We start from the raw sequence: 16412 nt of genomic DNA, 5'->3' as shown, positions 1-16412 counted from the left end.
CCACTGTAATCTGAATCTGCTTCAAGTGTTACCTCCATGAGCTGACTCCATGTCTTGGAGAACTAAGTGGGCTTCCCTTCTCTCCTGTACATTGACTTTGCACTTTAAACTACTCACTACCAACTATCATTTCAGAGTCCTGGAGCAGCACAAACTCAACAAGGACCAGTGGGAGGAGCGGATCCAGGTGTGGCATGAGGAACACCGAGGCATGCTTAGGTAAACCTCACCTAGCAATTGTGGGCCCCACTGGTCCTTGAAGGGAGATACTATAGAAAAAGAAGCAGGGATGATACTAGCACTTAAAGATAGAAGGCAAAACCAGAACCATCATAAACCTGTTTTTTGTTTGTGTGCTTTCATGAATAGTAGAAGTCGAAAGGCCAAATACTTCTGAGCACTGAATAATTGAGAGGACCATAGGATATCCAGGGAGCTTCTGGGTCAACAGCAGGCTCCTATGCAAAAAGGAACTAGGAAATGAGCTGTCTGAATATTGCCAAGAATTGGAGGGTTGTCTGTTTGAAGAACAGATCTCATCATTTTGCCATCACTACTACCCTGTCTAAGCTTTGCTAAGAATGTTCTTGTATAAGAGACTGTCACATTGAATGGGAGGAAGAAAATAGATTCTATGGCAACTAACATGTCAGGGCCTAGGTTCCAGTTGGTTTATTTTGCTTGGTAAAAGTTACATGTGCTCTGTTCTCCATTATTTGTTTACCATGCACCCCATGTCCTTCTACTGATTAAAAGATCCTTATCAGAAATACAGAGCAAGTAGGCTTTTCTGTCCCACTGGGTCTGATTCAAATGCTTCCCTCTGTGATCCCCTCTTGCCCAGAGAGGATGCTGTCCTGGAATATCTGAAGATTGCCCAAGATCTGGAGATGTACGGTGTGAACTACTTCAGCATTAAGAACAAAAAAGGATCAGAGCTGTGGCTGGGGGTAGATGCTCTGGGTCTCAACATCTATGAACAGAATGACAGGTATACTTTAGATTTCTCCTAGTTTATTTGGGTCATTCTGACACCTAGCTTACCTCTTGAGTCCCACCAAAGTTCTTCTTCTACCTAATTTAATCCAGTCCAGATGGTTGTACCACCTCTCTCAGACGTTGAAATCCTGTATTGACTAGACTTGTTCTGCCTATGATGGTAGTCAACTAGCCATAGGTGGCCAATGAACACTTGAAATGTGGCTACTTTGAATTGAGACATGGTATAAGCATAAATTATACACCAGACTTTGAATGATTAATGTGAAAAACAGAATGTGCAGTATATCTTTGATATTTTCTTAAATATTGATTTGCATATTCAAATAATAGTAATATTTGTTGTATGTTGGATTAATTTGACTATTTTAATTCCATTTATTTATTTTTTACTCATTTTCATGTGGCTACTAGAAAACTTAAAAGTAGATATATGATTATCATTATAAATTTTTGGACAGTGCTGCTCTAGAACCTACCTTGTCAGGATTTGTAATTAGATACAAGCCCCATGTGATAATAAGTGGCTTTGGCCTATAATACTCATGCTATGACCTTATCTCACTTGCTTATATTTTTCCCTTTTGGTCTGTTCTTGGTGAGGATAGAGATCAATAGATTATTGTTCCATATAACTTCTGAATCTCAGAACTCATTATTTACCTCCTCCTCAACTTTCATAACCTTGGATAGAAGAGTCTCTGTTTAATAGAACTAGGGATGCTGTTAAAGGATTGTTACAAGGTCCATGCCTCAACAAAAATCAAAACAAACTAAATCTCAAGAGATTGGAACAAGGAATAATATGTTGGTTGTGGTTTTGAGTCTTTTGTGCAGCCTGAGTGCTAGCAATTAACCTGCTGGCATGTGATGACATTGTCTGCACTGTAGTGGGTCTACCTCCTAAAGGGAGAGGTTTTGGGGGTAGTGAGGGCAAGGCACAAGCCTCTATGTACTTCTTTTCTTGCCCTTGTCCTAATGTTGTTGATCTCCATTTCTACAGACTGACTCCTAAGATTGGCTTCCCCTGGAGTGAAATCAGGAACATCTCTTTCAATGATAAGAAATTTGTCATCAAGCCTATTGACAAAAAAGCCCCAGTAAGTAACCCCTCCCTGTGACCATGACAGGTACTCACCAAGGCCTGGATAATGCTAGACACAATCATATCATTGTATTCATCTCTCCTTTTCTGGTTTGTGTGCATGTCTGTGTGTGTATAGGTATGTGTGTGTGTTGCGTGTACATGTACATGTGTGCATGTGTACATGCACACATGAACAGGAGGCACAAGTGATGATTGAGATACAAAGGATGTCAATGCTAAGAAATGACCAGGAGGCACTCTGTGCCTACTGTCATTCTGCTACCCACATTTCAGGTGCCACTCTGATACCTGTCTCACTCTGTGGGTGAGGGAGAGCCACACGCAGTCCTAAGTGCTGCTTCTTAGTTATTGTCTTGCTGCTCTGAGTATCTGTGGTGAAAACAGAGTGTATCTCATCTTTTCAAGCCCTTGGGCCCCAGAAAGTAGATATATACTTGATTTATCTTAATTGTGGAAAAAGGGAAGAGCCAGCAGAAGTCCAAATCTAAAAATGACCTTCCAAATTTGCTCTTTTGGTGTAACTTTATCTTTGCCCTCTCAGACTTCTCTCCAGAGAAGAAAATTCTGAGTCTAGTCCTTCCTTTTACACATTCATTATATTTCTCACCCACTCAGTTGCCTGCATCTGACAGGACTGGAAAGCTGGTGATTGAGGGTAGGATAGAAAACTAAGATGAGTGTCTACTCTTCTGGTATACCTTGTATCCAGCAAGGCCAGTGACCTTGCTGAGCCTGACCCATTTCATGAGGGCTCAGCCTTATTCTCCAATCCTAAGATATCTGAACTTTTCCATAATATGTTGTCTCTTTAAAGCCTTAACTATGTAATCAGGTAGGTAGTAGCATTCCAATTAAGTTCATGAAATTGAGGTTCAGAAAGATGAAATGATTTGCCCAGGATCACTCAACTGAAAATGGTAGCACTTGGATTTGTACCTATGTCATTTGACTTTGAAAGCCTGTGCTCCTTCCACTGTACTCCAAACTATGAGATGATAGCAGTTTGGTTCCAGTGGCAGAGGAGGTGGTTGTTAGCCCATCAGAGAGTGACCTTGGTCCAGTGGTATTTGTAGCAACAAACTTAAACTCACTGGATTTTCTTGTGTGTTCTTTTTTATTGCTGCTGTGCTCAACTTTCATCAGAAAAAGGTAAGTAACAAAGCCAGCTGAGCTCAAGGGCTTATTTAACAAACAGCAACCAGGACAATCAATGTTTAGGAGATTTATGTATCTATGTATGTATTTACAGCCTATCTTGTTCTAAAAACGATTTAAAGGCTGGGTCTAGGATATGCTTTCTGGAAATTACAGGAATAGTCTAGCCACCCATACTGCACCCACTGGGTGCAAGGATTATTTGGCTTCTAAAAGAGGCCTCCTGAGACTTAGTAGGATCTCTAATTAGCAGATAAAGGCAGTTCTGATTCTTTAACTGGGTATATTAGGATGAATGTATTTTAGGGATCCTCTTATAAATGTATGTTGGAAGAAATTGTGTTTTGGTGGAAAGAGCACTGGTTTCAGAGTCAAGAAACCTGGGTTCTAGTCTCGGGTCTACCCTTGTCCTGCCATCTGACCCTGGGCAAATCACTTCACCATTCTGATAATTAGTTTTCCCATCTGTAATGTAAAGCAGTCTTTCCAGTGCTTGTGGATTTAGCATTTCAGAAGGTAGAAACTCATTTTCCTTTGTTCCTCCAAACATTTTCATTGCTGTTTTCCCACCAGGACTTTGTCTTCTATGCTCCCCGGCTGCGGATTAACAAGCGAATCTTGGCCCTGTGCATGGGGAACCATGAGTTATACATGCGCCGCCGTAAGCCTGACACCATTGAAGTGCAGCAGATGAAGGCACAGGCCCGGGAGGAGAAGCATCAGAAGCAGATGGAGCGGTAGGTGCTAAAGAGCTAGAGGAGATCCTGGAGAAAGGGCCAGCACTAGGGTAAGGAAGCCTCACAGATGCCCAGACTGTAAGAGGTACCCAGGATATGAAGTCAACTCAGGACTAGAAGTGAGTGAGCTGTGTATGGATGATACCACTAGGTTTAGTTTCAGGCAAAGGCATCCTTGTTGCTGGGAAGCAGGCATTGGAAACCTAACATTTCAGAGGTTTATTGGAGGGAAGGATATTTCATAGTTCCCCATTATCTATGACCCTCATGCCATTACTGTGTTAGGACTAGTTTGCTCCAGACTAACCTACCAGTATAGTGGGAGTAGCAGAGGGTTCCATGCACATTTAAGTTTGGATTCTTCAGGGTGCTTTTTTTTTTTTTTTTTAAGCAGAAATCGGCAGGGCTCCCAGAATTTTCCATACAAAGTGTCTAGTCCTTGCACTATAACCCCTTGCAGCTCAAAGTGTAATGTGAGCCTTAGCATCATTAGCATCAGCTTGGGAACTTGGTAGAAAGGTAAGATCTGAGACCCTACTCCAGAACTACTGATCAAAATCTGCCTCATAAGATCCCATTGTATCTTTGGAAAATGGTCATGATCATATGATATGCAAATGGCCAACAGGTACATCCTTAGTCACTAGGGAAATGCAAATGGTAATCTTAATGAGTTACCACTCCATACCCATTTGTATGGATACAATAAATAAAACTAGAAAACAAGTGTTGAAGTTGTAGAGTGATTGGAACTGATGTACATTGCTGGTAGGAACATATAATGGAATATAGGAGTGTGACAGCTCATCAAAATGTTAAAGATAGAATTACTCTATATATGATCCTGCAAATCCCACTCCTAGTTAAGTACCTAATAGAATTGAAAATGGGTGTTCAAACATTTGAACTAGCAGTAGTATTTCAATAGTTAAAAAGTTGAAACAGCTCAAAAGCCTACCAATGGATAAATGAATAAACAAATTGTAATATACAGTAGGGTATATCTTAGCCTAGTTTGTGTTGCTATAACAAAATACCTGAGGCTGAGTTCTTTATAAAGAAGAGGCATATTTTAGTTTTTGGAGGCTAAGAAGTCCAAGATCAGGCAGGCACATCTGTTGAGAGCCTCAGACTCTAATATTACACTGCAGAAGGCTTCACAAAGCAGGAGCATGTGTACATGTGGAAGAAGGAATTCAGAGTAAGTGCCAGACTCATGTATAACAAACCAGTCTCACAAGTACTAATTCAGTCCTATGAGATCCAACATACTCCCTCCTGAAAGGCATTAATTCGATCTGAGGATAGTTCCCCAATGACCTAATCACCTCTTACTGGGCCCCACTATGTAAAGTTTTCACCTCTCAATACCATTACCTTGGGAACCAAGGCTCTTTGGGGAACATATATGCTACAGTGTGGATGCTCCTTTAAAACATTATGGGAAGTGAAAGCAATAAGACAGAATGTTGCATATTGCATGAATCTATTTGTATGAAATGTCCAGAATAGAAAAATTTATAGAAACAGAATGTTAATTAGTGATAGTCAGAGGCTGGTAGTGGAGGGAGGATAGGTAGAAACTGCTTAATAGGTATAGGATCTTTAGAGGATGAAAATGTCTTTGGAACTCAAAAATGGTGGTTGCAGGGCTGGGGTTGTTGCTCAGTGGTGGAGCACTTGCCTAGAACATGTGAGGCACTGGGTTTGATCCTCAGTACTACATAAAAATAAATAAATAAAATAAAGATATTATGTCTATCTACAACTAAAAGAATTTTGTACAACATTGTACAACATTTGTGAAGGTATTAAATGCCACTATTCATTTTAAATTAGTTAATTTTATGTTATGTATGTTTTGCCTCAATTATTTTAAAAGATCCCAGGTGATTCCTATGCATATTAGGGTTTGAGGAGTGTTGCTGTACTAGATACTCTGTCATAAAGAGTTTGGAACCTGCCGGGTGCAGTGACACACACCTATAATCCTAGTGGCTTGGGAGGCTGAGGCAGGAGGATTGCAAAGTCAGCCTTAGCAATTTAGTGAGACCTTGTCTCAAAATAAAAAATAAAAAAGGGCTGGGAATGTGTTTTAGTGTGTAAGTGCCCCTGGGTTCAATCCCTGGTACCAAAAAGTTAAAATATATATATATATATATATATATATATATATATATATATATATATATATATAATGTTTCAAACCTTGGAAGGCTTCAAATCTAGTAGACTAGAAATGACTCCATATATGATAGCTTAGACCCTGAGGTTCACATTTATTTAGGAAAAAATTTACCAGGATTGGGAGGCAGTTTATGGAATTGGATCTGGTAAGAACCTACCCTCTAGGACCTCACAATCCTGGTAGGACAAATAGTTTCAAATGTATATGGTTTTGGAGTTTCATAATGTATATGAAACTTAAGTTACAAAGTTGTGTCATTCATTCACTTAGTAAATAATTAATGAGTATTTGAAAAAATACCAACAATCCCTGTTCTTGTGAAGCTATAATTTTATTGGGAGAAGACAGACTAATAAATAAGAAAATTACATAGTAAGTAGAATATTAAAAGTGCTATGGAGAAAAGCATAACAGGAAAGAGGGGTAGGGAAGAGGGTATCTCAAATATTCTGAGGGCTCAGAGGGATTAAAAAACATTGTTAAGGAATAAGAAGGCTTACTGGAAAAAAAATGCTATGGCTAAGAAAAACAAATTCTTATTTCATATTTGCAATAAACTCTGAGCAAAAGGAGCCTAGAGCTGGGCTTTAGGACAGGCAAAGTTAGCCATAGATACTTGAAGCATAGCATCTTAACATGGAGCCAAAACTTGTCTTCCTAAATTCCACAGGTAGACAGAGGTGGACTTATTAGACCGCTTTTACAGATAGGGGAAATGAAGACAGAAGTGAAGCAGTAGCATAGCTAGGTTCACCTAGTGGGTTACTGGCAGAGTCGGGAGTTTCCCTACTGGGCCCTGAGTATAATATAATAATATCCTATATGGGGTTGTGATATGAGGGCAAGGATGTGGAAGTAAGGGAGAATGGTTCAAGTTTACAAGCCCAGGATTTATTGGAATGATGTTGACTGAGGGACTCAGGGCCAGGGAGCCCTGGGAATCTCTATGCTTCCATGCAACCTTGCTATCCTGCTCTATTCCTCTTTCCCTTCCCCAGTGCTCTGCTGGAAAATGAGAAGAAGAAGCGTGAAATGGCAGAAAAGGAGAAGGAGAAGATTGAACGGGAGAAGGAAGAACTGATGGAGAAGCTGAAGCAGATCGAGGAACAGACTAAGAAGGCTCAGCAAGGTAAAACTGGAGTCACACTGGAGATTGGGTTTTCCCAAAGCCTGACTCTGTGAGCTGGAGACTCTTCTGCCTAACCTGCAGACCCAGACCATAGAGACTAGATGTGGCCACAGAAAAGTTGAGGGATGGGGCAAGAAGAGTTCTCAGAACCATCTGCCAGCTGTACCGTGGAGTAGAACATTTCCAGGAAACATGTTAATGTACTATCATCTCTGTGCCCTTCACCTCATTTTTCCTTCACCTTCCTTTTCTGCCCAGAACTGGAAGAACAAACCCGCAGGGCTCTGGAACTTGAGCAAGAACGAAAGCGTGCTCAGAGTGAGGCTGAAAAGCTGGCCAAGGAACGTCAAGAAGCTGAAGAGGCCAAGGAGGCCCTGCTGCAGGCTTCCCGGGACCAGAAGAAGACCCAGGAACAACTGGTAAAGCTGCATGATGGTCTGGAATTGTGGGACCTGTGTTTTCTCTCTTGTCTGCCAACCTATTTATAGCTACCTCTGCCTTCAAGCCTGGCTCTTCCCAGCAGGGTTCCACTCCACAGGATTCTAACAGCTCATTCAGAAACAAGCTGAGGAGTCACTGGTGTGGCCCAGAAACCTTTGCAAACAGTTTTCTCTCACCCTTAGTTTTTATTCACTTTATTAACCCTTGGAGATATGAAATGGTAATCTTGCAAAGGAAAGGGATGGAGGAAAGAAGTAAAGGAACTCCCACTCAATTAAGTACCTATTGTGTGTTGCTATTCTAGTCATATTTTCCTTTTTCTTACTTTCTCATTATTTCTTTCAGTAACCTTATGCGATTAACCCCTACATGGAATAATATGGCCAGATAAGAAAATTAGGTCTTAGGGAGGTTTCCCAGAGGCCACACAGTTGTGGTTGAGCATGGATTGGAACCCATTTCTACCTCTGTTTTAAGGGTTTGCTCCCCTGAAATCATTTGCAGAACTATGTCAGTGTATATGGGGGCAGGCTTTTGTGATTTACAAGAGAGGAACCCGTGGCCCAAATTCTTGGACATAAACTCTTCCCTTGTATTATTTGAGGTGGGAATAGAGGGAACTAAGACCTATCTCTCAGGAAGAAGCTAGCATGGGAAATTTGTTGGAGGTGTGATTGTGTACATAAGCATTTTCTCTTGTTCAAATCACCTTGTGACACTTGAGGCACTGCATTTTAGGCAGTGATCTCCACAGCTTTACTGAGGTCTAAATCACATGCCTACTTGGCCATACTGCGGGGCGGGTGGAGGAGAAGGAGAAGAAAGGGAAGAAGAAGAAAGAAGAGAGAAAGAGTGATAGATAGAAAGAAGAGACATTTTTTTTTTTTTGCCTCCAGGAATCATACAGTCTAGGAGGGGAGCTATGACTTACAAGAAGGTGGTGGGTGTGGAAGATGGGACTGGAGTGGAGTGGTATGGTTAAAAGAGCCACGGGGAGAGGGGACGTTGTGGCTCAGTGGTAGAGTGCTTGCCTAGCACATGTGAGGCACTGGGTTTGATCCTCAGCACCACATAAATAAATAAATAATATAAAGGTATCATGTCCATCTACAACTAAAAATAAAATTTATAAAAAAGCTACCAGGGTAGCAAGCAAGTGGAGCATTAGGTTCTCCAAGAGAACTTGGGTGGAAGACACCTGTGCTCTGAAAACCAGAATGCCCAGACCTCACTAGCTTTTAATCTATCTGTAGGCTTCAGAAATGGCAGAGCTCACAGCTCGGATCTCTCAGCTGGAGATGGCCCGACAGAAGAAGGAGAGTGAGGCTGTGGAGTGGCAGCAAAAGGTAAGATAGGGGCCAGAACAAAGCATTGTGGGAAGGGGTACTATATGTATATATTCCAGCTCCTTCATTTGGGCTCCTCTCACTTCCAGTCTTTCTGGACAGCAGAAATTGTGAGAGAGGGTGCTCAATGCTGTCTCAAACACTTTCCAAATTCCCTAGTACTCCTGGAAAGTTGGTACATTTGCTTCTATTTTATAGCTGATGAAACTAGGGATTAAACAGATGAAGCTGTTTGTCCTACCTGGTATCTGTCTTTTACCAGACAATTTTAAGCATGCACATGTTGCCACAGGTTACCTGATCTGACCTCTGTTCCTTTTCTTTTTTTGTCACTGGATAGGCCCAGATGGTACAGGAAGACTTGGAGAAGACCCGTGCTGAACTGAAGACTGCCATGAGTACACCTCATGTGGCAGAGCCTGCGGAGAATGAGCAAGATGAACAAGATGAGAATGGGGCAGAGGCCAGTGCTGATCTGAGGGCTGATGCTATGGCCAAGGACCGCAGTGAAGAGGAACGTACCACTGAGGCAGAGAAGAACGAGCGTGTGCAGAAACACCTGAAGGTATCTAGACAAGGCCAAATGGTCCAGGAGACTTTGTGTATTGACTTACTAGCCATGGTCTTCCCTAGATCATCATGAAGGAATAGATATAGGGGCCTGTCCCAGTGCTGTATTAGAATCTGAGGTTATCTTAAGTAAAACATTAAAGGTGGGGGGGGTGTGTCTCACTTATTAATCAGTCCCTAGGTTGCCTTTTCAATTTTTGGGGGGTACTGGTGATTGAACTCAGAGGCACTTTACCACTAAGCTGCATCTTATCCCTTTTTATTTTTATTTTGAGACAAGGTCTCACTGAATTGTTTAGAGTCTTGCTAAGTTGCTAAAGCTGGCCTTGAATTTGCAGTCCTCCTGCCTCAGCCTCCTGAATTGCTGGGATTACAGGCATATGCCACCATGCCTGGCTGCCTCTTCCATTTTCAAGATTTTATTTTTGCCCCACCTTCCACCCACTCCTTATCTCTTACATTCATAAAATATTTACCTGAAAAAAAAACTTACCTGATAAAATTCCTACCCAAATCTTTCTTTGGTATGTTGTTCTACTCTCAAGGAATATGCAACATCAACTGGTCCCCTAAGTTTATATTTAAAAAAGAAACAATTCTTGCCGCACTGCAGTGCTAATGGGGCTGGAATTGGCAGGGAGAGAAAAAACAGAAAAGAAGAAAAATCTGATCAAGTATGTATACTTTAAATGAAAGGAAGCCATTGAACATTACATTGCTTGCCTCCTCACAGGCCCTTACTTCAGAGCTGGCCAATGCCCGTGATGAATCCAAGAAGACTGCCAATGACATGATCCATGCTGAGAACATGCGACTGGGCCGAGACAAATACAAAACCCTGCGCCAGATCCGGCAGGGCAACACCAAGCAGCGTATCGATGAGTTTGAGTCCATGTAAAGGGCACCCAGCCTCTAGAGACCCCTCCTCCCTTCTTCCTTGCCCCGACACTCCTTATACTTTTGCCTAACTCACACTGTGCTGGAGCCACTAACTAGAGCAGCCCTGGAATCATGCCAAGCATACAGTGCAGCCATGGGACCAAACCTAGCACCTCAGTTCCCACTCTTTTCCCTGGGCAGTCAAATAGCCCAATGTGGTGCCAATGGGACCCTGTTTCCCCTCTCTGTTCCATTTAATCTAGCTTGCTAGAACCAACCACTTCCCCAGTTGAGAGGCACTTTCACTTCAGTTGGCAACTGCCCACCCCCCACTTACTATTGTCCTTTGGAAGTCAAATGTGGAGTGTGGTGAAACCTAGCTCCTCTCCCCTACCCCACCACTGACTTCCTCTTCCAGGGCCTATGATTTACAGGGTTAGGGTATTACAGGGTATAGGGAAGCAGACAGGTCCCTGGTTATCTGTTCTAATGTGTCAACTTACATAGGATTTGGCCTCCCAGTGCCCATCCTTTTTAGAGTTATTTAGGCTTGGTAATGATTGGAGGATAAAGAGATGTTCAGTCATTCTTGTTTCTACCTCCCAGATTGGGCCTGTTACAAACTCAGTCCCAATAAGCCTTGTCCCTGAGTTCAGGGACTCAGTTTCTCCCCAGGGTGGGATGAGGGAGATTGTGCCTTCAAAAGGCTTCACTATCATTCTGGAAGGCCATTGGCACTTTTAGTCAGCCAATGCTGGGTAAAAGATCCTGCCCCAATGCCTTATATGAGCCTAGGCTTGTCTCAATTGAGCTCTATGGGCAGAAGTACCCCTTGTAGTTCCAGGTTCCTGGTTCCTTCTCTGTATCTACCCATGCCCCCTCCAATCCACAAATCCCCACAGTTAGAATAATAGGGATAAGTACCCAAAAGCTCAGCCACCCCCAACCACTGCTCTTGCCAAAAGGGAGGAAATGTTCACACCTGCCTTCAGGATTTTCCCAGCCAGGAGCTCTAGGCCACTTCCCCTATCAGAGTTACATGGGCCACAGCTCCTGCCTCACAGCTGTGTGGGCCTTGGTATGGTGAGCCCTAGATCTTGACACCAGTAGGCTCAATTGGGAAGTGGATAGCAGAAGCTGCATGTGGTGAGAGAAGTCCATGCCTCTGGTCCTTCAGTTTACTCAACCCTCTCAGGTGCCCAGTAGCCCCTTCCCATCATCCCCATCCAAGGTGGTGACTGGGCCCTACCTCTGACAAACCTTTAACCAGGTCTTGTCACCAGCTGTGGTGTCCCTTGGAGCTACATATCAGAGAGCTGCTGGGGATTCTAACCTGGTCCCTTCAACACCCCCGACCCCTTGCTCTCAACCCAGAAGTGGCCTCCTCCTCTCTGTCTTGTGTGCTCTTTTTCTTTCTACCAGTATTATATATTCTAGTGATATCTAACTCAATATTGATTTCTGCCTTTATTGCTAATGCACCATTAGAAGATATTAGTCTTGGGGCAGGATCATTTTGGCCTCATTCCTTTACCTGGGAAGCATATACTATATTATAAAAGGATACTTTGCCAGAAACAGTAATGTAAGAAACTTTCAGTATTGGTGATATTACCTGTCACTATAGGTCATACAATCCATTTTTAAAGCACTTGGTATTTGGTTTTATTGTTCCTGTTTGCCTTCTCCCTAGGGTCCAGTCCCCCATGGGGCTATCCTTTCCCTCCATGCAGTGCCCCTGAGAGCCTTCCTCAATACCTGCCCCCCACCTGACCCTGGGGAGTCTTGTGTGCATTGCTGTGAATTATATTGATACTCACTTGGTGATATGCCCTGTTTTGGCTAAATTCAAATCTGGAATTGTGGGGCAATCTAGCTGCCTTAAGGGCAGTAACCCACCCCCAGGGAGGCTGGGGAGAAAGGTTAGATTTTTATATTCAGGTTTTTTTGTGTATTTTTGGGTTTTTTAAAAATTGTTTTTGGCAGGGTTTATGCTCAACCCATGTTCTATTTCAGTGCCAATAAAATTTAGGAAGACTTCACTGTGACTCAGTCTTTCTTTGTGGTATGGGTGGGCGGCTGTAATATTTCAGTGTAACTTGCACTCTCCAGACCACCTTTTCCATCCCTGATCTCCTTTTTATCTTTACTTTAGTTTTATGGGAAGGAGGGGTATCACCACCCCCATTTTAAGAGGTGGGAACAAGCTCAAAAATACAGGAAAATTCCAAGGTCACAGACTGTCTGGCTTAATTGCTAGCTTTGCTAGTGTGGTTATGGGTCCTACATTGACCATGTGGTGTTTCTAGACTTGCTTGTCATCAGGACCTAGGGACTTCTTACTTTTATCTCTGAACTCCTCATGGGTGGTCAAATCCTGTCCTTCCTCCTTATTAGGAAGGCCCCAATCTTGTCCCACCTTCTTACTTATTGCAGTGCCAATAAAGGTTGTATAAACTACTTGGGTCTTGTTACAGAAGGGAGTGCAGTATAAATGAGGATGAAGAATGTATGTACATACAAAATTATTAAGCAGTACTTTATAAAAGTTTATAAAAGGTGTCTATTCTGTAACCTAGTTATGTTATCCTCATTTTGCCGATGAAGGAACTAAGAAGCAAATAAACCTAGTCTATCTTGGACCTGGCACTTTCACTTGTACCAATCTCTTCTTGGTCATCCAACACTGCAAGGAAAGTTCCCACATGTGCTTTAAACTCTCACAACAACCATTTGAGGCAGTGGCTCCTAAACTTGTCTGCAAATTAGAATCCTTTAAAGTTTCCAAAGTGCAGATCACATCCTCAGATCAAATTATAATCTGTAGAAGGGGAACTCAAGCATCAGTATATTTTCTGATTCCAATGTATTCTCCTAGGAGAGTTCTGTCATGTACTTGGAAAAGGACAGTTTCACAACTTCAATTCTAAGGTTAGAAATGGAATTCTAGGTCCCTAGAGCATCAATCTAGGAGGAGACATTAAGAATCTCTTAATGATCATCCCAACTATTGTTGTTGCCTTGGAAGTTAAAGGGCTCTAAATTCCCTCCAACCTCAACCAGAGGATGTCTGTTTTTATATGTTGGGCTATATATGTGTAAATAGTTTGTAGTTTTAAAAGGGGGAAAGAAGATGAACTTCTTCCAGGAAGATAGATGTGATAGGCAGGATAATGACTCCCCAAAGATCTTCATGTTCTAATCCATGGAAACTATGAATGTTACCTTAAATGGCAAAAGGACTTGAGTATGATTAGGTTAAGGATTTTAGGATAAGGGGATGATGCTATGTTATCCAGATGGTTCCAGTGTAATCACAAGGGTCCTCAAAAGATGGAAAAGAGTGATAATTCTAGAGATCTGAAGATGCCATGTTGCTGGTTTTGAGGTTGGAGGAAAAGACCACCAACTGAGGAGTACAGGTGGCCTCTGGAAGCTTTGAAAGTCAAGCAAACAGATTCTCCACAAGAAGCTTCAGAAGAAATACAGTCCTGCTGATACCTTGGTTTTAGCTCAATTATAGCCTATTTTGGACTTCTATCTGACCTTCAGAATCATAGAGTAATAAATGTGTGTTATTTTAAGCCACTATAACATTGTTCTCCATTTCTTATGATTCTCCTTTTTTTTCCATACTGGGAATGGAACCCAGGAGTGCTTTACTCCTGAACTACATCCACGGTCCTTTTAAATTTTTTTGAGACAGGTTCTTGCTAAATTGCTGAAGGTCTCCTAAGTTGCACACACTGGACTTAAATTTGCAATGTTCCTACCTCAGTCTCCTGAGTCACTGGGATTACAGGCATGTGCCACTGCACCAGGCAGCTTCTCCATTCTTGAAATGGCAATGCTATATAGAAATGGAGAAGAGAATAAATGTGGTTGCCAAAAGCTAAGAACAAGTGAGAGGATGGAGTGTATGTAAGAAGTCGCTACAAGAGACTAACATGAAGTATCTTTGTGGTGACATTCTGTATCTTAACTGTCAGTATTTTGGTTGTGCTACTATAGGAGAATTTACAAGATGTTACCACTGGGGGAACCAGAGTAAAGTATACCAGAGCTCTCTCTATTGCTTCTTTCTTTCCTTTTTTCTTTTTCTTGGTTCTGGGGAATTAACTCAGGGGCACTTAACCATTGAGTCACATCCCCAGCTCTATTTTTGTATTTTATTTAGAGACAGGGTCTCAGTGAGTTGCCTAGTGGCTCTCTTTTGCTGAAGCTCGCTTTGAACTTGTGATCATCCTGCCGTAGCCTCCCAAGATGCTGGGATTACAGGCGTGCATCACAGCACCCGACTTTCTATTATTTCTTAAAACTGCCTGTAAGTCTACAATGATGTCAAAATATGAGATTTAATTTAAAAAATAAGGGGTGAAGGTCCTCCTGGTTATATATTGTTGAACAATGTGTGCTTATATCTGCTAAAAGTCATAGGGGTACTATTTGCAACAGTTTAAATTGAGAAATGACCCAACTTGTATTAGTAAGAGAAAGGACAAGCTGGGTATGGTGGCACATGCCTGTAATCCCCGTGGCTCAAGAGGCTAAGGCAGGAGGATCACAAGCTCAAAGCCAGCTTCAGCAACTTAGCATGGCCCTAAGCAATTTAGTGAGATCCTGTCTCAAAAAATAAAAGGAGCTGGAGATGTGGTTCAGTGGTTAAACACCCCTGAGTTAAATTCCTGGGGAGGGGGGAGAGAGAGAGAGAGAGAGAGAGAGAGAGAGAGAGAGAGAGATAACAGAACTATGGAATGTTCAAATGGTGGTATTTTGTCCAAAAATAGAAACAGACTACTGATGCACACAACAATATGGGTGAATCTCACAGGCATTGTGTTGTATAAAATAGGACAAACACAAAAGAGAACATATCACCTAATTCCATTTATATAAAAAATTCCACAGCAGGAATGGTTACTTGGAGTTGGCTCAGGAGAAATTGACTAGAAAGTGGCATAAGGAAATTTATGGGCTCATGTAAATATTCTTGGTTTGAATGATGGTTATAGAGTATAGACAGGTAAAAATTCATCATGTATTATATGAACTATAAATCATTTTAAAGGGAACATTCATTCATTGCAAAAATTTGAAAATATCTAGAATAATGGTTCTCAAAATTTTGTGTGTATTAGAATCACTTGTGGGCTTCTTGAAGTATGTCAAGTAAATCCTGAGAATGTGTATTTCTAACAAGTTCTCAAGGGTTACAGAAGATCTTGATGGTTCAGGGGACCATACTTGAAAAACCCCTGCTTCTCTAGAGTAGACCAATATTGGTAGAGATGGAGTCCTGGGGGTGGGGGGGAGAGAGAAGGGAATTATCTTAAGTTCACATAAGACATCAGGCAGATATGGGCCTAGAATTTGCTTCCTGGCTTTTTTTCCTGGGTCTTCAAGGCCTGGAACAGACCTTCTCTATTCTTAAAAGGCTACCTTCACCTTGCAAGTAGTACTTCTTTACCTGATTTCCAAACTTATCTTTTTTTATTGTAAAATTCAATACATGTTGATTGCTAGCCAACAGTTTTAAAAATAGAAGTAATCGCATGAAAATTTCATTAAAACAATTTTAAAATAAATAGATGAAAAGTCCAGTGTGAAGAAGTAACTGCTTGAGCTAAAGCTGACCTTAAAATAATTTTAAATTAATAGGTGAGAAAAAAATCTGTTAGAAAGCAGGTAACATGTGAATAAAATCTCCATTATAAAATTCTCTTTTCACAATCTTAGTAACTCACCAAGAAAAGAGAAATATTTGTTTTTGCTTTGGTACCAGGGTAGAACCCAGGAGCACTCAACTACTGATCCACATCCTCAGTTCTTTTTATTTTATTATTTTTTTTTAAATTTTGAG

The 16412-nt window shown here is 41.6% G+C and overlaps 1 protein-coding gene across 1 annotated transcript in view; it reads left to right on the top strand.

Annotated features, from left to right (window-relative positions):
• Msn (moesin) overlaps positions 1-12594 on the top strand; it is a 71656-nt gene extending 59062 nt beyond the window's left edge. Inside the window, exons 5-13 of the mRNA XM_077106394.1 lie at positions 136-219; positions 845-991; positions 2003-2099; positions 3836-3999; positions 7186-7316; positions 7575-7735; positions 9011-9103; positions 9444-9668; positions 10407-12594. Of these exons, the coding sequence (XP_076962509.1) occupies positions 136-219; positions 845-991; positions 2003-2099; positions 3836-3999; positions 7186-7316; positions 7575-7735; positions 9011-9103; positions 9444-9668; positions 10407-10571 (1267 nt within the window). The 3' untranslated portion in view covers positions 10572-12594. The remainder of the gene's footprint in view (positions 1-135; positions 220-844; positions 992-2002; positions 2100-3835; positions 4000-7185; positions 7317-7574; positions 7736-9010; positions 9104-9443; positions 9669-10406) is intronic.
• Positions 12595-16412: the final 3818 nt, after the last annotated feature.

This window comes from Callospermophilus lateralis, chromosome X (assembly GCF_048772815.1).
Source record: "Callospermophilus lateralis isolate mCalLat2 chromosome X, mCalLat2.hap1, whole genome shotgun sequence".
Taxonomy (NCBI): Eukaryota; Metazoa; Chordata; class Mammalia; order Rodentia; family Sciuridae; genus Callospermophilus; species Callospermophilus lateralis.
This window is presented reverse-complemented; position numbering and strand designations above follow the sequence as displayed.